Genomic DNA, 25329 nt, shown 5'->3' with positions numbered 1-25329 from the left:
ATTACTGCAATGCTCTACTTTCTGGTCTACCTAAGAAAGCTATAAATCAGCTACAGATTGTACAGAATGTAGCAGCAAGTGTAGACCAGACAAGACCAGAGCAGAAGGAGAACACATCTCACCTGTCCTGTCTGTTGTATTTCTATTTGTTAAGCACCGTGTGTTGCAATTTTGCATAAATAGCGCTATATGAATAAATAAAGTTTAAGTTTAGAATTATTCACATAATTAAAGCAGCTTTTCACGAGATTTTCATTTTCATAAGTCTCTTGCATGTCCATGAGGGAGAACCTCATCAGTCATTTACCTACATGTGGAAATAGTTTAAACATCGTGGAGCACAATGTATGTTAACAATGCAGGGACACACATAAAACAAGATTTATGAATGAATCTATTGCCCCAATGCATGCTGGGACGGTTCACAGCACATCTCAATCAGACAATCATATGAATGCTGCTGATGGTTTCAACCTTCTACTCGTTTGACCTTTTTCAAAGCAGGTCTGATCAGTCCAGTCAAAGCCATGTAAGAGCGCACTGCAAGATTATTTCATCCAGGACTAACAACTCAATCCTCAAACTGATTTCAAAGAATCTAATTAGCTGGATGATTTTAGCCTGATATCAATGTTTTAGCCAAAATGAGTCCATTTACATTTGAAGAACAGGGCCAAGATCTCAGCCCCATCCAACAGGTAAGCTATTGATAAAACAAATGTAAGTGTTTCAGTAACTTGTGAAAACCAAATGTAAAATGGACAGAAGTTAAACATTCGTACTGTATAATATACAGTAAACTGCATTTGTGCCAAGTTACCAGGATCAGTTTTGAGTACATCTTGAGGAGCAAAATAAAGCTTTTGTTCTAAATGCATCAGAAAGCTAATTTTCAAATTCACACAACTGGTCTTTCAACAACTAAGATGCTATTGGGCAAGGCACTTACTCACAAGTTGTACCAGTGGACTCTCTCAGTAGAGGTCTTGGGAGGTTCTGAACCACTGAAAGCCTGCTGAATTCTACACAAGCCCTGTCTTTGTAGCCCTCTGCACTCTGGGTAGGGTCTGACCTAAAACATCAAGAATGTTCTACAGTTACTGGACATTATTTTTGCAATTACTTTCCAAGCACAGCTCAGCTGCTTTGACTGGCTTTGACTATGATTTATTAAGATGTAAATAAAGTTGTGGGTTCTGTCACTGTTGGCGACTGTGGCTAAGTGGAGAGCAGGGTCGTCCTTCAATCAGAGGATCGGCGGTTTGATCCCCAGCTCCGCTAGTCGCATGTGTCTCCCGTAGCTGTGCCTACGGTGTGTAAATGACTACGTCTGATAGGCAGGTGGCACTTAGCCCCTGCCATCAGTGTATGAATGGGTGAATGATGACATGTAGTGTGAAAGTGCTTTGAATGGTCAGAAAGACTAGAAAAGTGCTGTACAAGTACAGTCCATTTACCTGATAGGTCAGGATCCAACATAAAGTCGGCCATGTCATGGCAAGAATGTATGAAACTGATCGTCTCATCTGACAATGACATCTCAAAAGACGAAAGCTTCCTGTAGTCTGGTCCTGCCATAAGTCACAATTTATTTTTGTGTTGGTATATATTACAGACCTGTGTGGACCAACAGTAAAGGAATGGCTTGTTACTGGTCAGCTCCCACTGGGAGACCTTTTCTTAATGGCACCACATTGTAACATCTGTTGGATGTATTTGCCTTGCAGTGTGCAGTGACGTTTAGTGATCTCAGTCTTAATGACCAGGACGGCAGATGCATTTTTCAAGAATGGCGTAACAGTCAGTACTGTAGGCAGTAGTAGAAATTGCTACATTCTGTGACTACAAACCTGCTCACAGAGATTCAAGCCTGTCTGATGTTTTCCAAACCAGTCTCTGATTCTCATGATAGCTCAAGTGTGATTTTGGTTTTGACAAGGTAAGAGCTGTCTTGATGTGGCATTTTCCTATAACGCCTTTACTCTCCCGCTTCACCACAATCTCTCTTGTGCTCATGTTTGGTCGAGTTCTGAGCAAAGGTTTAGTAAGAAACATTTGCATTTGATAACTTCCTTCCCCCTTTCTATTCCCCCATCAGTCGTTGCCCTCTTCTTCATCTCCTTTGCTGCCTTTGCTGAGGCGCTGGAAGCAGTGGACTGTGGAAGCGAGGAAGAAGCTGGCCACGATGGCCGCCACTGAGACGGAAATGCCAGAGAAGATGACGATGAGGTAGTCAGTGAGGGTGAGGGCACCACGGCACTCCCGAAAACTGTCTTCAGAGAGTAAACTTAGGGGAACACGACGCCCATCCAGAGGCAGGGAGCACTCTATCCCCTCCATACCTGGGAAGAGAGACATCAACAAGTTCATAATAATAATAGTAATAATACATTTTATTTATCGAGCGCTTTTCATAATTCTCAAAGACACTTTACATTAAAATCATCATATAAAATAAAGCTATACACTAACATTTTAAAACACATAATATCGGTCACACATTAAAAGCAGTTTTGAACAGGTGGGTTTTGATTTGTGATTTGAATGTGGAAAGGTTAGTGCAGTCTCGCATGTGTTTGGGGAGAGAGTGTTATGTGGTAGTGTAGTTAGTGGACCCAAACGCACGCACACAGCAGGTTTACTCCAGCCAAGACTTTATTTAACTGTGCAGGAGGAGTCACAGAAAGAACAAACAAAAAACAAAGACTAACTGTCCAGCAAATAAAAGTCACTCCTATAATCTCCACCGGAGTCGGGAGGGAAGCTCAACCGAGGCCGGGACAGGTAGCCTCCGGAGTCGGGAGGGAAACTCGACCGCACTCAAAACTGAAGGAACAGAAAACAAACAGGTAACGATCTTCACTGAAACGGGTGTTCAGACTTACGTGACCAGACTGGTAACCGGACGGACTGACGACGCGCCGGTGAAACGCCGATGTATTTAAGTCAGCCAGCGGCGATCACTGGAATGAGCCACAGCTGAGCCTAAGGAGAGAGGCGTGAAGTGGGCGGAACACAGGGGTGGAAACTGTAGGCTGACACAAAAACAAAACATAAGCACATGGCCCACAATAACAAAACAGACAGGGGGAAAAACAGAGGAGCACAAACTAGGAGCAGACAGGGATCCTAACAGTACCCCCCCTTAACGGGAGCCTCTTGGCGAACCGCCTGGTTTACCGGGGTTCTGTCGGTGGTAGTCTCGTATGAGCCCCGGGTCAAAGATCCGGGATCGCGGCACCCAGCACCGCTCCTCTGGTCCATAACCCTCCCAGTCCACCAGGTACTGAAACCCCCTACCTCGACGGTGGACATCCAGGAGGCGATTGACTGTGTAGACGGGGCCCCCCTCGAAGAGTCGGGGTGGGGGGGTGGAGGGGGTTCTGACGGAGGATTTAGGGGACTGGAGACAACAGGCTTGAGGAGGGAGACATGGAACACCGGGTGAATCCTCATGGAGCGAGGCAACTGCAGTTTGACCGTTACTGGATTGATGATGGAGATGATGGGAAAGGGGCCGACATATCTGGGAGAGAGCTTCCTAGACTGTGCGCAGGGGGATGTCCCTGGTCGAAAGCCAAACCGATTGTCCGATACGGTAGGCCAGAGCTGGAACACGACGGCGATCCGCCACCCGAGTCTCTCTCCACACCCGTCTACAACGACGGGCATTGTCTTGGACCGACGGAACTGCCACCTCGACCTCCTGGCTAGGGAACAGGGGAGGCTGATAGCCCAAGGAGGCCTCAAACGGAGACAGTCTGGTGGCAGTAGATGTGTGGGAATTGTGGGCGTACTCAACCCACGGGAGGTGATGGCTCCAAGAGGAGGGATTAGTGGCGGTCACACACCTGAGGATGGCCTCGAGCTCCTGGTTCAGCCTCTCCGTCTGGCCGTTAGTTTGCGGATGGAATCCCGAGGAGAGATTGGCTGTGGCACCGAGGGTGTGACAGAATGCCTTCCATAACTGGGATGAGAACTGCGGGCCACGGTCCGAGACTATGTCCGCAGGAATGCCATGAAGCCTAATGACGTGTTGGACTAGTAGGTCAGCGGTCTCACGGGCCGATGGAAGCTTGGGCAGGGGAATGAAGTGAGCCGCCTTAGAGAACCGGTCTACCACAGTCAGAATGACGGTGTTACTGTTTGACGGGGAGAGACCAGTTACGAAATCCACTGCGATGTGGGACCACGGACGTTGTGGAACAGGGAGTGGATGTAGTAACCCCATGGGGGGGTCGGTGCGAGGCCTTGTTCCGGGCGCACGTAGTGCAGGCCCGCACATACGTACGGGTCTCCTCTTCGAGGGACGGCCACCAAAAGGTGCGGCGGAGCCAGTCTATAGTCCGCCGGATGCCGGGGTGACCAGAGAGACGGGAGTCGTGGGCCCACCGCAGGACTTGGGAGCGGACGGACGGAGGGACAAACAGACGATTCGGAGGGCCCCCTCCGGGGTCAGGTTGGGTGTGCTGGGCCTCACGTACCACCCTCTCGATCTCCCAGGTGACAGCACCGAGCACTTACGAGGCAGGCAGGATGGTGTCGGGAGTAGAGTCTCCCTCTTCCGGGGCAAACTGATGGGAGAGTGCATCCGGCTTGGTGTTCTTGTGGCCGGGCCGATAGGTGATGGTGAAATTGAAATGGGCGAAGAACAAGGCCCAGCGGGCCTGGCGAGAATTGAGGCGTCTCGCCGTGTGGATATACTCCAGATTACAGTGGTCGGTCCATACGATGAAGGGGAGCACCGATCCCTCCAGCCAGTGCCTCCACTCCTCCAAGGCTAACTTGACAGCCAACAGCTTTCGGTTGCCTACGTCCTAGTTTCTCTCCGCAGGGGAAAGTCTACGGGAGAAGAAAGCACAAGGATGGAGTTTAGAGTCGGAAACTGACCGCTGAGACAGTACGGCTCCGACTCCGGTGTCGGAGGCGTCCACCTCGACGACAAACTGGCGTGTCTCGTCTGGGTGGACCAGGATTGGAGCCGATGCGAACCGCTCCTTGAGAGCACAAAAAGCCTTGTCGGCCTCTGGGGTCCATGAAAACAACACCTTGGAGGAGGTGAGTCGCGTCAGTGGTTCTGCCGTTCGGCTGTAGTCCCGGATGAACCGTCTGTAGAAGTTAGCGAACCCCAAAACTGCTGGAGCTTCTTTCGTGAGGCGGGCACCGGCCACTCCGTTACCGCTTTAACCTTCTCGGGGTCCTTTCTCACCTGACCCTCCTCAATGAAGACGCCCAGGAACTGCACAGAGGAGACGTGGAATTCGCACTTCTCAGCCTTAATGAAGAGCTGATTCTCCAACAGTCGTTGCAGAACCTGGCGGACATGGTTAGTGTGCTCCTGGGGATTCGGGGAGAAGATGAGAATGTCGTCAATATACACAAACACGAAATGGTTGAGGAAGTCGCGGAGGACGTCATTAACCAGTGCTTGAAAAACGGCAGGGGCATTGGTCAATCCAAACGGCATCACCAGGTATTCAAAGTGTCCCAAGGGTGTGTTAAAGGCCGTCTTCCACTCGTCTCCCTCGCGAATTCGGACCAGATGATACGCGTTGCGGAGGTCCAGCTTGGTGAATATCTTAGCTCCAGCTAAGGATTCGAAAACAGAAGAGATTAGCGGTAATGGATATTTATCTTTGATAGTGATCCGATTCAAACCTCTGAAATCGATGCAGGGACGGAGGCTCTTGTCCTTCTTGGAGACGAAGAAGAAACCCGCTCCCACAGGTGAAGATGAGGGACGTATGATTCCTGCGGCGACCGACTCCGTTATATATTTCTCCATAGATTCACGTTCTGGCCGGGAGAGATTATATAGCCGACTCGTGGGAAGTGGGGCGCCCGGGAGCAGGTCAATAGCACAGTCGTGTGGGCGATGAGGGGGGAGTGACAGGGCCCGCTCCTTGCTGAATGCCTCTCCTAAATCCATATATTCCCGGGGCACGGCGGAGAGGCTAGGACCGGTGTCAGGTCTGCTGGAGGGAAGAGCTTGCCGGGGAACCGCAGATCTGAGGCAGCGAGTGTGACAGGCGGAGCTCCAGCCGGTGATTCTACCCCCAGCCCAATCGATCTGTGGATTGTGATCCTTAAGCCAGGGAAGTCCCAGGACCAGGGGTGTCTGAGGGGTAGGAAACACGTAGAACCGGGTCTTCTGGCTGTGATTACTGGACACGAGCAGGGAAATTGGCTGAGTCTGGTGTGTTATCTCTGCCAGTGAACTGCCATCCAGTGCGCTCACTAGCTGAGCGCACTCTAACGCTTCTACGGGAATCCCATTACTTCTAATAAACTCAGTGTCCAAAAAGTTCTCTTCAGCTACTGAATCAATGAGTGCCGACAGGTGCACAGGCCCAGATGATAAACTCAGGGTGGCAGGAAACAGTGCACGAGGCTTAGAATGGGGAATTCTCCCTGAATCGCTCGCCAGCACCCCCACTCTTACTGGCGAGCTCTCTCTTTTGGTCGAATAGAGCAAATGGCCATGCGGTGTCCTGACTCACCACAGTAAAGACAGCTTCCTGAGAGGATGCGTCGCTCTCTCTCCTCCGGAGAGAGATGAGTCCGCCCGAGCTGCATCGGCTCCTCCAGCTCCAAAGGGGGAGGTGCTGAGGTAGGAGAACGGGAGCGCGCAGAGCTGTACCGTCGGGACGGGCTCGGAAACTGAAGGCTGCGGCTGGAAGCAAACTGACGCACCGGATTGGAAGGCCTGAAGTTCCTCTCCCGACGCCGTTCCCGGATATGGTTATCCATATTGATTGACAGAGTGAAGAGTGAATTCCTCCAAGAAGAGCTCGTAGGGGACCCGGTTTGGGCTGCGCCTGTTGAGCCAAGCCTCCGCCCAGACCAGCGCCTTGCCGCGCAGCAACCCCACTGTAAAGGCCACCTTCGCATTGTCCGAAGCAAATGTGCGGGGTTGCTGGTTAAAAACAAATCCACACTGGCGCATGAACCCTCTATATTCCCCGGACGCTCCATTATAGGGCACCGGTGAGGGAACAAAGGACTCACGGGTGCTGGATGAGTCCTCAGGGACCGGCTCTGAGGGAGGAGAATGGCGTAGCTTGAAGTTCTGCATCAGGCTTCCTATCTCCGCTACCTGGGACCCGATAGATCGCTGCGAGTCCACTAGGTCCCTCAGAACCTGATGGTGTTGCCCGAGGAGCGCGCCCTGGTTGGTCATCGCCCTCTGCAGCTGATCCGCAGAAGGAGATTCTGCTGCGGCGGCTGGGTCCGACATGGTCAGTCCGTTCTGTTAGGTGGTAGTGTAGTTAGTGGACCCAAACGCACGCACACAGCAGGTTTACTCCAGCCAAGACTTTATTTAACTGTGCAGGAGGAGTCACAGAAAGAACAAACAAAAAACAAAGACTAACTGTCCAGCAAATAAAAGTCACTCCTATAATCTCCACCGGAGTCGGGAGGGAAACTCGACCGCACTCAAAACTGAAGGAACAGAAAACAAACAGGTAACGATCTTCACTGAAATGGGTGTTCAGACTTACGTGACCAGACTGGTAACCGTACGGACTGACGACGCGCCGGTGAAACGCCGAGGTATTTAAGTCAGCCAGCGGCGATCACTGGAATGAGCCACAGCTGAGCCTAAGGAGAGAGGCGTGAAGTGGGCGGAACACGGGGGTGGAAACTGTAGGCTGACACAAAAACAAAACATAAGCACATGGCCCACAATAACAAAACAGACAGGGGGAAAAACAGAGGAGCACAAACTAGGAGCAGACAGGGATCCTAACAGAGAGTTCCAGAGGGAGGGGGCAGCTCTGGAGAACGCTCTGTCACCCCATGTCCGGTGCTTGGTCCTGAGTGGAAGGGACAGGAGGTTGGCATCAGAGGAGCGGAGCCGACGGGATGGAGTGTGGTGGTGAAGCAGGTCGGTGAGGTAGGAGGGGGCCTGATTGTGGAGGGCTTTGTGAGTGAGGAGAAGGACTTTATATTGGATCCGTTGTGGGACAGGGAGCCAGTGGAGATTCTGGAGAACAGGGGTGATGTGGTCACGGGAGCGGGTATGGGTGAGCAGACGAGCAGCAGAGTTCTGGATGTACTGGAGTTTATTTAGGATTTTGGATGATGTGCCATGAAGAATGCTGTTGCAGTAGTCAATTCTGGAGGTGATGAAGGCGTGGATCAAAGTTTCAGCGGCAGATAAGGAGAGTGATGGGCGGAGACGGGCCATGCGTGGACGGGCCATGCGTGGAAAAAGGCAGTTCTGTTGATTTGTTTGACGTGGTGTTCAAAGGAGAGGAAGTTAACCAGCTGACAGGAACCCAGACACTGGACTTCCTGCTTACAAGGGTAAATGTGTCCGTTAGGACTGAATAGAGCAATAGAACAAGGGGTGGGCCGAATGGTTAAAGCTCATATCACATAACAACAACAGTTACGGTTCGACCCCTCTCCACTGTGACAATGTTGAGGTAAAATAATGATAAAGAATTATGCTGCTCATGCTACAAATAAATCTACCAGAAACGTTCACTTGCACGTTTGATTGGCAACCACAAGGAGTTGTTAGATGAGGTTGCATTGTTTTGTTTTAAAAGTTGAGGTCGGTACAACTTCTTTTCCCCTGATGACCCCGATGCTGTTTTCCATGTCCCTCTGCTGTGGTCCAATGGGGTGCTGTGTTCTCAATTAAATGAATGAGAGGGCGGCATTTTTGAGCTAATGATGTTCGTATGTACACAATGTGAATTTATGGGAAAAAATATATATAATATTGGCCATTGGTGATAAAGCAGAGCTTTTTTCCTTTTTGACACCAAAGAAGTAACCAGATCAGTGTAAGTGGTTCAACATTAGTTATCTAACCAATCATTGCAGCAATGCAACAAACCAATGGTTAACTGTATTCCTATAATACAGTTAATATACAGCTTTCACATGCATTGTTAGAAACTAAAGGTTTTGAGAGTCGTTGACTCAAACCCCAAAAAAGTTTGAAAAACAGCAAATGCATCCTAAAAATCAGACCCACTGTAATATTCTGCCTGACACCTCATAAAGAGAAGCTTTGTGTGACTGTACATAATATTACATATGTCTGGAGTAACTAATGACATGTCTTCCACTTGATCCATTGAATAAACAGGCACAAAGTCTTCATGGCATTTATATATATATATATATATTTATATATATATATATATATATATATATATAAATATATTAGATCTGCTTTTACATTTGAGCCAAACAGTGACAGAGAAAAACAGCTTATACAATGTTGCTTAAGCTGTATTTGCTGTTCACCCACACAGTCGTGTAACAAAAACACCACAAAGACACACACACACACACACACACACACACACACTATACTCTAAATTACAGATTCCTAAAGTTAACAAGGGTATTGTCAAAACAGCAGTAAAGCCTTACTCTAACAGCTGCAGACTTGTAATGATCAGGGGTATGCTTATGCATATGCCCCACACTTGTTGTGTTTGGATTAACAACATGCAAAATTCAAAAACTGTGTGTGCAACAAGGATGAAGAATGCAGTACATGCATACTGTGCACGAAACAAGCTTTCAGTTTACTTTTCTAGCGTATGCATAGCCTGCTTGTCAGTCTGTGTGGTGGGAAATTGTGAGCTGCACGCAGATGTCGTCTCGGACCCCTGTGATGACTTGGGCAGATTACTAAATGTACATAGCACTAACCCATATGATCACATGGATGAGGAACCATGAATTAGCCTTTCGACAGTGAATGTGTCAGTGAATGTAGTTGCTACTGATCCAGGTCTGTGCAAGTTCCGTGTGCTGCTCATTGTTTACAGATGCAAGACTGGAGTTGGAGTTAAGAGACGATGTGTACTACCGGAATGTTTCACAAGTAGCCAGTTACAAAGCTCATTTTGAACCAATAAAAAGCGAAATCATCGTCAGACCATAGCCGCTGGGTTCCCAGATTGCATTTCAGCTAATGGGTTCTGCCTCTTTTGCTCTCCACACAGACTGTCTACCTGCATTCAACCAAAGACAGGTGATTGCTCAACACTTTTCGGACTACAAATAGAAATGAATTTAGCACAAACCAGCTGATACACAGTAAGCATCGTGCTGTCAGGGCCCCTGGGGCAATTGTGTGCTTAGCCCAGTTGGTAAAGCAGCCATGGTGTTCTCTCTGTAGCTGCTGTAGTCCTGAAGCAGAGCTACATTGTTTGAGGTGGTGCGTGTACTGCTTGGGTTTGCCTGCAGCATATATGGAAGCTACCTGTTTGGACTTCATTGCTGAGCTGTAACCCCCTAACGCACCAATAGTAATCCAGCTTCACACCAAAACGTATCAAAATAGCAGAAACCACAGGAGGTATTACTATTATTATTTTTTATTATATAGCTATTTTGACCCAAAGGCTAAACTTCCAATCTAAAAACTGACTCTTTTGTGTATTGTGAACAAATATCCCCCTGGGGATGAATAAAGTATACATCTATCTATCTATCTATCTATTTGTTTTAGTCTCTGCCAGCCCTTTGTAATGAAGATGGCGTTTCTTTGTGCTACTAATGCACTGTAACTCAAAAACATTCCGTCCACTGCACTTCCATCTCATCCTGATTCCTCTGTAGCACTGCTGCACCCAGGAGTCACGAGACATCATTGTCAAGTGTTTGTGTATGTGTGTGTGTTTGTGTGTGTGTGTGAATCATTGTAAGACCAGAAGGGGTTTTCCACATGAAAGGGGACTCAGTAACCTCATCACTTGGTGATATTCCAGTCACGTGGCGCTACAACATGCTCACATAGACTGACACACACACACACACACACATATAGGTCAATAAAAAAAGGATCAAAAACACAAACACGCAGACATTAGCACATGAGCCACTGAACACAATCACTAACATATATATTTACAAAGGAACACGCAGGAACATGAATACATGTATGTTCATTCACATGGGCACCACGTGAATACAGACATGAAAAAACATAGCAACACAAAAAGCGTGTCCACAAACACATGTACATGTTTACACAGGCAGAAAGAGTTGTTTCATTGAATGTGCATATACAGTATGTGTGAAGTCAGGTGCATGCACACAAACACCCTTCTGAATGTAGCCAGGAACACAGATACAAAGTGACTGCAAGACGTCTTCTAAAAAAAACGTGTTTATTCGCTCATTTCCAGAAGCCATTTAGTCTAAAACAATGTGTGTGTGTGTGTGTGTGTGTGAGTGTGAGTGAGTGTGTCTGTGTGAGTGCTGTAGCTGTGTACAGTGTCTTTGTTGTGAGGAAGGAGTCTAGACCTGGGTGTCTGGTGTCAGTGTTGTGGTGTCACAGCATCAGATGTGGTGCTGAATAAAGCATATGTTGCTTGTTCACCGTTGACCCAACCGATACAAACAGTGGGGGATTGTGTTGACAGAATGTAGGTTGCCTTGTAACTCATTCTTATTTAAAACTCCAGAACCACCACGGCCCAGTTAAAAACCAGCAGGCTGTGTCATTTCCACTGCTACACTTTGTCACTGTATTAAAAAAATGGGTCGTTGTTTTTTAGTGACCTCAAAGTAAAAAGCAGGAATGACATATTACTTTTGGCGTATTGTTATACAATAAATTACCAGACACCAAAAGTTCTGGGTCAGTTGTGCAGCTGAGATGTTTTGGTCTGTGTTTCTGTGAACAGCAGACTAAACCTGGTTACAACATGAACTGGTAAAGTTGGCATGTTTACTAACTTGTTTTGCCTGCAAAGGTTTGTGATAGGAGCAATGGTTTCTAATGAGTGCTGGGCATTGTTGAGATAGTTAGGATAATGAATGAGAAGCTGGGGTCAAAACTCTTTGCTAGCATTGTCTCTTCGAACACATGTAGAATGGACCATAACATGACATGAAATGATGTGCCGTATATCTGCAGGTGTGTTTGCATTAATTTATGATCAATTTGTCATCATTTCTAAGCATGTAAGAGATGATGTCATGGATATGGTATAGCCAAAGACTGCACGTCTTTTAGATCAGACTTCCACAGAGAGGAATATACTAGTGTATGGTGTGATCCCTGTCTGTCATACCAGCTACAACATCATGAAAATATCCTGAAAAATGATCTTTAGAAATGAGTGGGAACCCTGAAACTCCAACGGCTGATGTATGCTGGGATATACAGTTGAAAGTTATAAAAGTGGGTATGTAATGAAAATAACAAATGAAACTGAAAAAAATGAAATCTTCCCAAGAGGATAAATAAATAGAAAATAATCTTCTCCTCTTATTGAAGTGGCACCTAAGAGGTTTAAAGGAGTACTTTGCACAATCTATAGTGTAGTAGGTACAGTTGGCCTGTGTATCAGTATTTGTTTCTGCACAGTTGATGTTTTTGGTTTAATAATACAACGTGAGTTAACTGTGGTGTACGGCTTGCACAGAACGTAAGCAAATATTGTTCCAAACATAAGACAGAAGAGAATCAGTGTACCTGTGATAAACATGATGAAGACATTGAGTTAGTGAAGATAAACTACATTTATCTGTCCAGAGAAAATAATAGCACTGGCTTTTTGATGAGGAACAATAACACTTATTATATATATATTTGTATGTAATACATGAATTTCAATCATCAAATGTGTTGCTACGGATCGATCAAATATTATGAATAAATGTCCGGGAAGTGATTGGATTTCCTCTACTCTGGCATGGGACAAAGACTGAGTCTCTGCTGTAAGGAGCTTATGCCTTACCCTGTGGGAGCTTGTGGAGGTTCTCTGTCAGCCACACAAATAGTTTGACAAAGTGGCAATTGCAGAGCCAAGGGTTGCCCTCCAGACGCAGCATCCGGAGGGAGGGCAAGGATTCAAGAACCATGACGTCCAGCGCCATGAGACCATTCCTCTCCAGCTCCAGCTCCCTCAAAGACGTCAACCCCGTGAAAGCATCCCTGCCTACCATGTTTAGGTAGGGGTTGTTCCCCAGTCGCAGTTTGATCAGACTCCTTGACTCCCCAAATGTTCCTGAGGAGATTTCTGTCAGGTTGTTGCTCCCCAGGTCCAAGAAGACCAATCTAGAGGAGGTGCTCAGGGTCCCTGGCTCCAACTGGGAGAGAGAATTATTCCTCAGGTCCAGGTAGACCAGATCGCTGTAGAGGACCAAAAAGTCGGAGGGGATCCAGGGAATCCAGTTGTTGGAGAGCAGGAGACGGCGAACATCCAGAGGGATGGAGTCTGGGACTCTGGTTAGACCTTGGCTGGTGCAGTCCACAGTGTGGTGGTCCGGACACAAACAACTGGATGGGCAGATGTGGCCTCGCGTAAGCAAGGTGGAGGAGATCAAGGCAAGGAAAGGCTGCAGCCAGTTAATGCATGGTATCATTGTTGAGGGGGCGGCAGCATTAAATAGGAGGTGGGGGGTGAGGGGGTGTCGACAGGGGGTGAGAAGAGAGGTCAGGGACACGGATGGATAGACGGTTTCAGATCACAGGAGGGGAAGTGAAGGAAAGGCCAGACGATGTTGATGGTGTTCAGCGTGGTGCTGGCATCCTTCCCTGCTCTCTGCCCTGCAAAGCGAGAACAAGCCGAAAAGCCATGGAGTAGCGAGGGAGCGTTGTATTCCAGGAGATCATGTAACCAGCAGTCTGGATCAAATGGCAGCCTGCTGGCTTTGAGGGAAGAGAGGGGAGGAGCAAAAGAGAGAGTGTGCAAGAGAGCAGGGGGGGGGGGGGGATTAACACTGAGGTAAATAGAGACTAACGAACCAGAGGCGAGGGGGGCGGGGTTAGGGGGTAAGCCATGAGACATGTTTGTGTCTGTGTGGACTCTCAGGAACAGCCCTCCGTGCCTCATTAGCCAGCCACTGGGGTAAACCAGCTGCCCTGTCATCAGTCAGATCAGTGGAGCAGAACCACAGCGAGTCCTCACTGCCTGAAACCCTATCGGAGCTCCTTTTTCACCCAACAAAAGGATCTATTTTACAATACAATGTGTGAGGATTCCATCACCATCCATGACTCACATGTGACGCAGTCTCCTGGAATCACCGCTGTTTCCCCCTCTCCCTCCCTGCCTCCTCCTTCAGTCCCCTTTTTTCTTTTTCTCGCCTTGGCTTCACTCGCTGGATGGGGATGGAGAAGAGCTCCCGTCACCATGACAACGTGTCCAAAACATCTGCCTGTAGCAGAATTTGCAGACATACTGTGGAAATGTCATTTTGGAAGGCGTTCTGTAGCTTCTTGCAGGCTGATCATAAACAGCTGAAATGTCACCTTTATGAAGTGTGTCATTTCTGCTCAGGTTACGTTTAACTTGAAGGCAGTGATGTATGTTTAATGCAGCTATAATTAGAACATATACAGTATGTGATAATGTGGTAATCTCATCAAACACACACTAAGGCAATACCTCAGTTGTATTTATAAAAGAGCTATTTAGTTTATTTTTCATTTTATTTTTACTTTATTTACTTTATGTGTTCATCCTGTTCATGAGTGATGCTTATGAATTTTGGGGGGGAAAATATATATAAAATGAGAAGTATAATCTGTATATCTGAATACAATTAATCCCTCTTCTACTGTAAACTGTTAATTCACATTAATCTGATAACCGCTGTAAACTCCTCAATGTTTGATCAATCAAATGATTGTACATCATTATATACATGTCAAAACGATAATCACTAGTAAATACCATCACGTGCCCCTGATAAGTTTCATAAAACTTGGTGGTGAAACTTTTGAAGTTAGGTTAATTACCATAAAACATGTAAAAGTTGTAATGAATCTATCTCATCTTTTCACAATAATTTGGCTTGACATGAATGTGAGAGGCCTCAGTGCAGAATCGACGGATTACTAATTCTAAATCCTTCAATCTTCTGTTTGCCTGTGACGTCAGGCCTGCAAAAACAAATTTAATATTACATAGATATCCCTAGAGTCTTACTAAATCATAGTCTCTGCTCTGAGAAGAAGATGACAACAGAAATAAATGCACTAAGTGCGCCCGCCGTGATCTCTATCATGTAGGAAAAGTAGGTCACACCAAGTGCCACATCAGAGGCAGGGCAGCGCTGAACTGTACTGAAGTCAGTCCAGTGACGATGACTCATTTAGTAGTCTGGCTCAAGCAAGCCCCCAGGAGCAGCACTGGGCTGGGTTGGGATTTTGGTGTAGTGTAAAATGGTGAATATATTTTTTGGAGGTCTGCAGCACAGGCCCCCAGACTCTTTCTCTTTTGGCTTTTGCTGCTGGCAAGCTGTTCTCTGGTGTCGTCGGTATAAATACGGTGACTAAACAGCTGCTTTATTGCCTCCTCAATGGTCGGCCATCTAGCGCTCTTGTGCTGCTGGAGGTTGTGAGGATCTACCATACTCTTTCTTCCAGGGAGATGGAGACATGGGCCCCTGTATCTTCAGTCATCCATACGATGGGCAGCTGGTTGGGGTCTCTCTATTGGCATTGCCAGTCACCACCACTCTTCCATTGGAAAGACCTCTTCAAGGTGTGCGATGAACTCTTTTGTTTTGTTCAGCGTATTCTTCTTTTTTCTGTGACGTTTGCTTCTCCACATTAACCAAACTCTCAAGACAAAGTTGCTTGTTCCAGCCTGATGAATCTCACCTGTTGGTGAGGAGGAGCATGTTTGTCACATTTCTTCATTAGCTAATCAACTCCCCTAAAATTACCATTTAAGGCTACAGTACTTGCTCACTCGGTTTATGGGCAAGTTTCATTCACAACAATGTTATGATTTCTCACTCCCTTCAGTTGTACTAATATGAGCAGTTGCTTCTCTTCCACTTCTCCAATCATTTCTGCTTTCCTTGCTCACGTACATGTTGTGGTTTGTTTGCTCACAAGGCAAGTGAGCCTGTGTACTGTTTGAATGTCATTTCACCACCTTTGAATACATGCTGGAAATATTGCAGTGTTATGTGAATATGCGGCTTTTACACGAAACAAATAATAACCGTAGCTGTGGCGTCATGATGAGGTTATTAGGAGGTGGTCCAACTGTAGTAGGACAGCACTGAAGGCCCAGGTATAAAACACACGGCCCGCCACTGCCTTTACCCCATGATCATTGAATGCTGATACCTTGCATGACTTGACAGTAGACAGAAAACTGAATAGCTTTCTCATTTATTTTCCTGTGGACCTCCTCTATTGCATGCAAAATGTCCTTTAAAAAAAAAAAAAAAACTAAATCTGTTATGGCCCGACTAGTTATGGACACTTTTTGTCAATAGCTTTCCCATTTCTGATCATAGACACTTCACTCCAAATGTTTCTCATAGGCTTCCTCTAATCATACAAACAATCTTCAGTTTTTAAATAAAACCATACCATGTGGCCCATTGCAATTCTAACTTTCCATTTTTCCACTAACCTCTTGTTTTTTTGCCAATTTATATGTATGAGGAGCGTGAATGGTTGTATAAAACAATGATTGCATTGTGTCACACTGAGAGGAACACATCCTAGTGCTGTCAGTCCAGCTCATTACTCATTACTTTAGCACAAAACACAAATGATGTGTTAATCAATCAGGAGAGGAAGAGCCAAGATGTCACAAGTTAGGAGATGGCCTTGCTGTTCTCAAGGTGTTTGAATAAGTTGACACCACACAGAGTAAAACAGAACAAACAGAGCAGCTCACCTGGGTCTCAGCTGTGGAGTCAGTCCATAGTGGGAATAAAGCTTTCACTTATGATACACGTAACTACTTAAGTGGTAGGAGGACATTTGGAATAACATGTAAAATATTGAGTAATGTGTGAATGGAATTCATGCCTTCGACAGATACTCGTGAAAACAGTGGGTCTAGTTTTAAAATATTAACAGAAAGCATATTTATTGATTCATGAAAAGTTGTTACAGGACAACTAAAAGATCTGATAAAACAGAGAATCTGTAAGTATATAAACTGAGGGATAGAAATAAATCATGAATATTGAATATTGTGTCAAAATGACAGTGATTCTCTACTTCCCTCTTCTGTCCAAAGCTTGTATTACAGAGTGAAAACCACCATGTGACTTCATGCCTTTGGTGTTTTATCTGCAGATGTTTTTGAATTGCACTGGCGTAAAGAAGCTCTACAGTGTACAGTGGGTTATGCCATCGTGTCTCGTTGGATATCAAACAAGGTATTAAAGAATGATCAGTGATGGTATATCTTTGCAGCACTAATCATAATCTGCTCATAATCCAAGCAGAAGTCAGTTCATGTCAAAGAATGAAATGCTACGTCTACTGCATATCACCATTGTTTATTTTTATTTTTATTGAAGACAGTTGCTATAAAACTTTGTTGTGCTTTCTTTTCTTTCTTTACTTTTAATTTTCTTGTTTTATACAAAATAAACCAATAACAGTATTACAAATAATTTAAACTGATACATCATTCACAGGTATACCATCAAATATACATTTATACAGAAAAGCATAAAATAGAAAAACAAAAGTCCAAGTGAGATCACAGTGGTAAGGGCTCGAGAAGAGAGGCGTGTTTGGCTGTGGGTGACCCCTCTGGAATCTAACATTGACCCCTGTGTCATGTGCTTTGGACCAAAAAGGGTCCAGGAAATACAGTTAGAACTCCTGTCTATGCAGAGTCAAATGTTTTCAGGGCCATCCCAGGTCAGGCAAAAAGGAAGATTGTGCAGCGTAAAAGGGAACAGGTACTCAGTCTGAGAGACTTCAGACTGTAAAACAAGGAAACGGAAAATTTACGTTCAGTTCAGTTATTCAGAATTTTGTGGAAGTATGACACTACCCTTAAAATGAAGTGTGTCTTATTTTTCTACCACTGGGGGGGACATAGTTGGTTCCCTTTCTTTCAGACAGTGAGATGAACAACAGCAGGACTCAGTGACTCTGTGCAGTCTACAGCAGTCGTGATGTCACATTGGGGTTGCCAGGTCCGAGGTTTACAGTTTTTGAGGCCATTACCAGTTTGAAATGACTTTTGGAAAATCTGATAACAATAACTATTTTTTTTACAAAGACATGGCACAGAGCATCATATATATATATACACATATATATTAGTGCTGGGCAAGTTAACGCGTTATTATCGCGTTAATTAATTAACGCCGACAATTATTATATCGCTCGTTAACGCAGTTTTTTATTATTATTAAGCGGATATTTTTAACAAGAACTGGGCGACCGACCGGCCGGCAGCGAGCGGTGAACAGCCGTTTGTGTGGCGTCTCTTCCTGTTTCCTTCACCTACATTCCCCTGGGTCCTAAGTCCCTCCATGTGCGGCTTCTTATCACCCTCTATGTACCAACGTACATTTATAACGAATACCACACATATTACGGTAATCAGCGTTGCATGTGTCTGACCAAAATACCAAAAAAAACAACTTAATTTAGATTATTTCTTTAGAGTTTTTAAAGTTGTTTTGTTTGTAATATGTACAATAAGTATATCATTCAGTTATCACTAATGAGAATTCAACAAACATAAAAAAAAGAAAAAAACATGACGTAGATAGGTTTGCAGTTTTCAAGAAGTATATTTAAATTGCATCTCTTACACACATGAAGATAAAGTTGTGAACACTGGCTGAATATCTATGATCAGAATCATAACTATGTTATAACTGCTACTGTGTAAAGGGAATACTGCTGTTAAAAAGAACCTGATTTGTTTAAAGTGTTTGCAAACCAAATGTTATTGCACTTTTGTTCATATAGCAGCACTTTAAAATAAAAGTGCACAATACACTACTTTTGAATTAATTATTGAATTTGCACATGATTTTTTTGCGATTAATCACGCTTAAAAATGTTAATCATTGCCCAGCACTAATATATATATATATATATATATATATATATATATACAAAGTGTCTCATAATTCAAGTAAAATGCAATCTACATTTTGCCATGCCTGCAATTTCTTGTTACTTATCGAGTGGCCGACATATGTGGCAACAGTGATGTATATGTGGTAAGCTAATTTATCAGTTGGTGTCTATGATGTACCACTGTGCCTGTACAGAGACCAAAACCCAAATCATGTGCTCATGGACCATTTCTTGGAAACTGCACTCTACGTTGTGCAGAAGAACCAGACCGAGGGATAAACTGTTATTCATCAACTGTTTCCTCATTTCCTCACCTCTTAATTTCCCATTTGGGTAAACAAATCTGATATGACGTTTTAATAAGTGCTTCCAGTCTTTATGCTCAGCTAGGCTAACCGTGTTTTGACTCCAGCTCTGTAATACACAGACATGAGGTTGCTATCCATCTGAACATCTCTCTCCCACAGAGAAAACAAATGAGCAAATTTCCCATCATTCCTTTAGTCAGAAAGTGTAGAACGAGAACGCTTCCAACTTGTCTAAAAATAAAAAGGAAACCTACTGCCAGGACCATAACCATTTCAGCTCTATGTGAGTACTGAGAAGCTGTCACAGTGCAGCTCAGACATGGGCCAGCATATGGGCGGAGCATGGCGCGCATGGCGCGCGCACACACACACACACACACACACACACACACACACACACACACACACACACACACACACACAGAAACACTTACAAAAAGAGTGGTTCTCTTTGAACTATACATAGAGAGGTCCTATTCAAGTGAGGTTTCTATTCTCTTATAGCAGTGCATCTGTGGCTGGATCGACACTTACATGATCATTTACGAATACAAAAACAAACAAATATAAATAATATCAAGTGGAGGGAATGAGAGAAGTGTCTTGCAGTATCATCTCTCACTGCTACATAGCTAGTAGGTATTTTCATTTGCTTGCTCTTCACTGAAATATCCAGTTGTTTTGTGTGAAAATTTGACACTTGCGATATATCCCACATACAACAACATGTATTCACTTTACTTTCTTGATTCTTCCAAAATTAATATGTCATTTTGGAAAACAGATTTGTGATGTTAGTGCAATCCAATTGAGTCCATGTTGATAGCAGACATTCATCCAGGCTGACATACGGATCACATGCACTGTCACTGAGGGCCACATGCACACTGATTGATTATTTTCCCCTCATTGTTGGAATACTCTTACACAATAAGAAATGGTTTAGGGTGAAGGGTGTCATATTTTCTTCTGTCTCACTTATTTCGATGGAAGAGCACAAATATAACCATCCTGGTCACTAAGCATCATGTTTATATGCTCACATTTGTAAGACAGGCTCTGAATAATTAAAAGTAGAGGAACTGGAACCAGACTGTGAGAAGTGGATTTCTCAAAAACACATCAAGTGATGTCATTTTGAACAGGATCAGCTGAAAACTGTGAATGTGCTGACCATGCATGTGTACGGTGTCTCTGTGCATCTGTAAAACATATCGGACCTTTGTTACAGTAATGCATGACACAGTAGTGCAGACCAGTATTGAAAACCCTGACTAACCAACATGTAACATACAGTTGTGTGAAAAAGTGTTTGCCCCCTTCCTGATTTCTTATTTTTTTGCATGTTTGTCACACTTAAATGTTTCAGATCATCAAACAAATTTAAATATTAGACAAAGATAACACAAGTAAACACAAAATGCAGTTTTTAAATGAAGGTTTTTATTATCAAGGAAAAAAAAAATCCAAACCTACATGGCCCTGTGTGAAAAAGTGATTGCCCCCCCCCCCTGTTAAAACATAAATTAACTGTGGTTTATCACATCTTTGGAAAGCTGAGTTCAATTTCTCTAGCCACACCCAGGCCTGATTACTGCCACACCTGTTCTCAATCAAGAAATCACTTAAATAGGACCTGCCTGACAAAGTGAGGTAGACCAAAAGATCCTCAAAAGCTAGACATCATGCAAAGAAATTCAGGAACAAATGAGAAACAAAGTAATTGAGATCTATCAGTCTGGAAAAGGTTACAAAGCCATTTCTAAAGCTTTGGGACTCCAGCGAACCACAGTGAGAGCCATTATCCACAAATGGCGAAAACATGGAACAGTGGTGAACCTTCCCAGGAGTGGCCGGCCGACCAAAATTACCCCAAGAGCGCAGCGACGACTCATCCAAGAGGTCACAAAAGACCCCAGAACAACATCCAAAGAACTGCAGGCCTCACTTGCCTCAATTAAGGTCAGTGTTCATGACTCCACCATAAGAAAGAGACTGGGCAAAATGGCCTGCATGGCAGAGTTCCAAGACGAAAACCACTGCTGAGCAAAAAGAACATAAAGGCTCGTCTCAGTTTTGCCAGAAAACATCTTCATGATCCCCAAGACTTTTGGGAAAATACTCTGTGGACTGACGAGACAAAAGTTGAACTTTTTGGAAGGTGTATGTCCCATTACATCTGGCGTAAAAGTAACACGGCATTTCAGAAAAGGAACATCATACCAACAGTAAAATATGGTGGTGGTAGTGTGATGGTCTGGGGCTGTTTTGCTGCTTCAGGACCTGGAAGACTTGCTGTGGTAAATGGAACCATGAATTCTGCTGTCTACCAAAAAATCCTGTAGGAGAATGTCCGGCCATCTGTTTGTGACCTCAAGCTGAAGCGCACTTGGGTTCTGCAGCAGGACAATGATCCAAAACGCACCAGCAAGTCCACCTCTGAATGGCTTAAGAAAAACAAAATGAAGACTTTGGAGTGGCCTAGTCAAAGTCCCGACCTGAATCCGATTGAGATGCTGTGGCATGACCTTAAAAAGGCGGTTCATGCTCGAAAACCCTCCAATGTGGCTGAATTACAACAATTCTGCAAAGATGAGTGGGCCAAAATTCCTCTACAGCGCTGTAAAAGACTCATTGCCAGTTATCGCAAACGCTTGATTGCAGTTGTTGCTGCTAAGGGTGGCCCAACCAGTTATTAGGTTTAGGGGGCAATTACTTTTTCACACAGGGCCATGTAGGTTTGGATTTTTTTCCCCCTTAATAATAAAAACCTTCATTTAAAAACTGCATTTTGTGTTTACTTGTGTTATCTTTGTCTAATATTTAAATTTATTTGATGATCTGAAACATTTAAGTGTGACAAACATGCAAAAAAATAAGAAATCAGGAAGGGGGCAAACACTTTTTCACACAACTGTATATCAAAGGTAAAGGGAGGATGTAAAAAAAAAATCATTTGTTCAAAATAGATGTGGAAGAACTTTTTTCATTAAAAATGAACCAAACAAGTTGTGTGACTCTAGGAAGTGTGACACAGAGCACACCCACGGTTTGCAGACAATGTAACTGTCTAATGCTCCTGTGAGATGAGATAGTCTCTTACAGTCCACTAAACATAGAAAGCATGTTCAAACAAAAACATGCACCGCTGAATATTATAAGCAAGTTCAGTGCATTTCTTCAAACTCCAGCATATGACCTCACTGTGTATCAGAGTGCGGGGTCGGATTAACCCACCACAGCCTTTAAGCCTGGGGTTTCCCACTTTGCCCAGTTGGTAATCCAGCCTGGTGAAAGTGTGAGAAACACATGAAATCAACAATAATACAAATTCCAGTCTGCACTGTACATTTTAAGAGAGAGTTTCTGTTTTACCTCACAAATTGTGATTCAGCGAGCAGATCAGAAAGCATTGCATCCCAAAACATCAACTGTCAGCTGGGAGGAAAGCTGACGGATTTGGGGCTTCTATCACAAAATCAGGAGTGGTGTCCCTCAAATGAATCAAGAACATTCTGACCATTTACAAACAAGACCGGGTTGAATGGGTTTCCAGGTTAGAACGGACTTTGTACATAAACAGTGAGTGGGTAAACCTGCGCTCTGTGCTGGTATAATAAAAGGATGAGGATAATCTTTCTGTCGTCTGAAGTATACATTATTGTCATAACCACATAGCATTTATAAAAAGCCCAGTTTTATCAAAATTCACCTTTTTAAAAACCAACAAAATAGTGTTGCGAGAATGATCTGTTTCTGTGAAACCTAAAAATCAGCGCAGCCACTGTAGTTTCTGAAACTGCCTGTTGGTGCAGTACTTAGCATCTCACCTCAGCAGGTTCATTTTGAACCATAAAGGGAATATGCACATGGACAAATCATCAGATATTTCAGGGTGTCAATATGGAGCACAGGACCTGCATGTCCTACAGAAAACCTGAGAGGAGAAACACTCACTGTCCTCACAAGAGATACATCCTCTGTTTACAGCTCTAATGGCCGAGTTAATCATGATGTCAGTCACAAGCAAAGGCAGAAATACTGGTACACTCTTGTGCCACGAACCATAACTGAACAGTTTTGGCTGCCCAAACCTAATCAAAACTTAACCATAGGGGACGACAGTCAGGTGGATTGTAACAGTCATGTAATGGTTTTGGAAGCTACTGACAAACGCTGTTGGCCTTCAAATTTAAGCATAAGATCAAAAAAACACTTAAATCAGTCATTTGACCAAAAAAAAAAAAAAGATTGTTTTCTAATAACTTTTGAATTTGGATATATTTAGATACTGATACACTCAAAGCGGTGACTAGACACTGTTCAGCTTTTTGTTGTGGTCTATGTCAAAATAAAGCAAAGTCTATTGATATATAGATATGTAAGAGTACGACTGTGACTTTTCATAAACTGCCTGTAAAAGATGAAGCATCGCTCCTTTACCTCCAAAACACACGTGCAGCACTGACAAGACTTGGATTGCAATGTATTATTTGCTGACTCAGACTTTGAAGTAACTCTAATGCTTCACAGTGAAATCTCAGTGAAGGACAGACAGTGTATGGTCCGATCCACATTTGCATATCGTGCATTTCAGGTGTATGTCAAGGTTAACAATGGTATCTTCTCGGTAAGAAGATTTGTGTAAAACATAAAAATATCAGTAGTCATGCCATTTTATGGCATTTTCAGATGACCAGCTCAAGGGATTCATTAAGGAGGCCACTAAGGAAGTCTGTGGGTTGACAGATGCGTGGTTCTTTCATTTGTCTCAGATGTTTAGTGAAAACAACATCTGCAGCTTGTGACAGCACACACATTGAAATATGTTGTGACCTTTTAAAGGGCAAAATCTCTTCACTTCCTTCCAGTCTGGGGGCCAACAAACACAATGAGCAAAGATCAACACAACCTCCGTCTGAGTAACAGTACTGTAATGTTAACAGCGGTTTAATTGCAGCTGGACCAACTAAATAGAAACCGGGCACTGTGCTTTACCAGTGCACACAACTTCATCTTTGGTAGTAGAGCAACGAGCTCTTACCGCTGCTGCACTCGTAGTAAGCACGGCCACAGAGCACATGGCTGCAGTATGTTCTGCTCAAACCTTTCTGTGCTTTTTTGACATGTCATTTTGTGGTGTTGGATATTGTTTGGCCACTGCCATTGATTCTTGAACATTACAATTTCTCCCCTACATTATTATATTTAATATTTAGATTTGTTTGTATTGATGTGTTGGTCTCATGGTTTCTCACATTTACAGTGATGGATTTAGTGCCACCTGTGGTTATGACCTGTTACAGCAAGTAAATGAATATGTTTACAGTGCAGCCAAACAAAACAGAATAAAATACACACTTACAGATCCTCTTCCTAATGCACGGCACTGGCTTTATGTTTCACATCAGACACATTAACTAGTGATTGGGTGCATAATTCCCCGTGTGTCCCTTTGTGCGTCAGCACTTTATTTGAATCTTGTGTAGATTTTGGAATTCCGGCAAAAATCAAACTGATAAATGGAGAGGGAGTTACATAATGCAGATCCCTTTCATGTCTATTGCTGTAAAACTGCCGTTATTAAGAGTAGAAAATGTTGTTGAGTAGAAGTCTGAATAGGTAACTAAAACCACGAGGGTCCAGCACTGTGACCTGTGGCTTCTCAGTCAAAATCTGGAGGACCGACATCACTGTGTGACAGCTAGCAGTCAGAGCCTGCTGTCAGTAAGCACCTATGAATTCTCCATTAAACTAAATAGGTTGCTTTTTTCGTATTCATTCATTTTCATTTCCAACAGTGAGTGTTGTACAAAAAATTCAAAGTGCAAGGACAGTTTTGGAAAGTGATTTCTCACTGAATGTTTGAACTTAGTGGTAGTGGAGCCAAGTATAGTGAGTTATCATTGAACAGAATAAATCCAAAAGAATAGACATGGACGGCGCTGTTTGAAGACTGGGTTTAGATGGCTGTGTTTATGGTCAACTACAAGCCCCCCAGCATGACTGTTCCCTGAACATACAGCAGCTACAAGGAAACTACCAAACATCTGCAGGTGCTGCAGACTGATAGAACCTTCTGGAGAGAGTTTGGAGGGGGAGGGGCGGACTGAAGTCACAGTCTGTGTCCTCAGAGGGTTCCAGGAGAATGCAGGGTTGGTGGCGGGTGGCTTCTGGGTTTCCTCCTGTAAACAGAGTGTGTGCTCCTGGTCTGCAAGG

General features: G+C 44.2%; 1 protein-coding gene across 1 annotated transcript; it reads right to left on the bottom strand.

Annotated features, from left to right (window-relative positions):
• Window positions 1-2094: 2094 nt before the first annotated feature.
• Window positions 2095-13353, bottom strand: lrrc38a (leucine rich repeat containing 38a). The gene is made up of 2 exons (XM_076081682.1): window positions 12726-13353; window positions 2095-2342 (listed from the first exon to the last, which is right to left on the bottom strand). Exons 1-2 carry the CDS (start codon window positions 13351-13353, stop codon window positions 2095-2097), a joined length of 876 nt encoding a protein of 291 aa, XP_075937797.1.
• Between the last annotated feature and the right edge of the window lie 11976 nt (window positions 13354-25329).

The sequence above is a fragment of the Anarhichas minor genome, unplaced genomic scaffold (genome assembly GCF_050575085.1).
Source record: "Anarhichas minor isolate MPS153535 unplaced genomic scaffold, ASM5057508v1 ptg000086l, whole genome shotgun sequence".
In the NCBI taxonomy this organism is placed as follows: domain Eukaryota; kingdom Metazoa; phylum Chordata; class Actinopteri; order Perciformes; family Anarhichadidae; genus Anarhichas; species Anarhichas minor.
Note: the sequence above shows the minus strand (reverse complement) of the source record. Positions and strands in the feature narration are given on the sequence as shown.

Excerpts from the sequence above, each read along its gene's own strand:
- lrrc38a (XM_076081682.1), bottom strand. The coding sequence starts at position 13,353 with ATGATACCATGCATTAACTGGCTGCAGCCTTTCCTTGCCTTGATCTCC. Across the intron at positions 2,343-12,725 it reads CCTCCACAAGCTCCCACAGG|GTATGGAGGGGATAGAGTGC; the intron begins GTAAGGCATAAG and ends CTCTCTTCCCAG.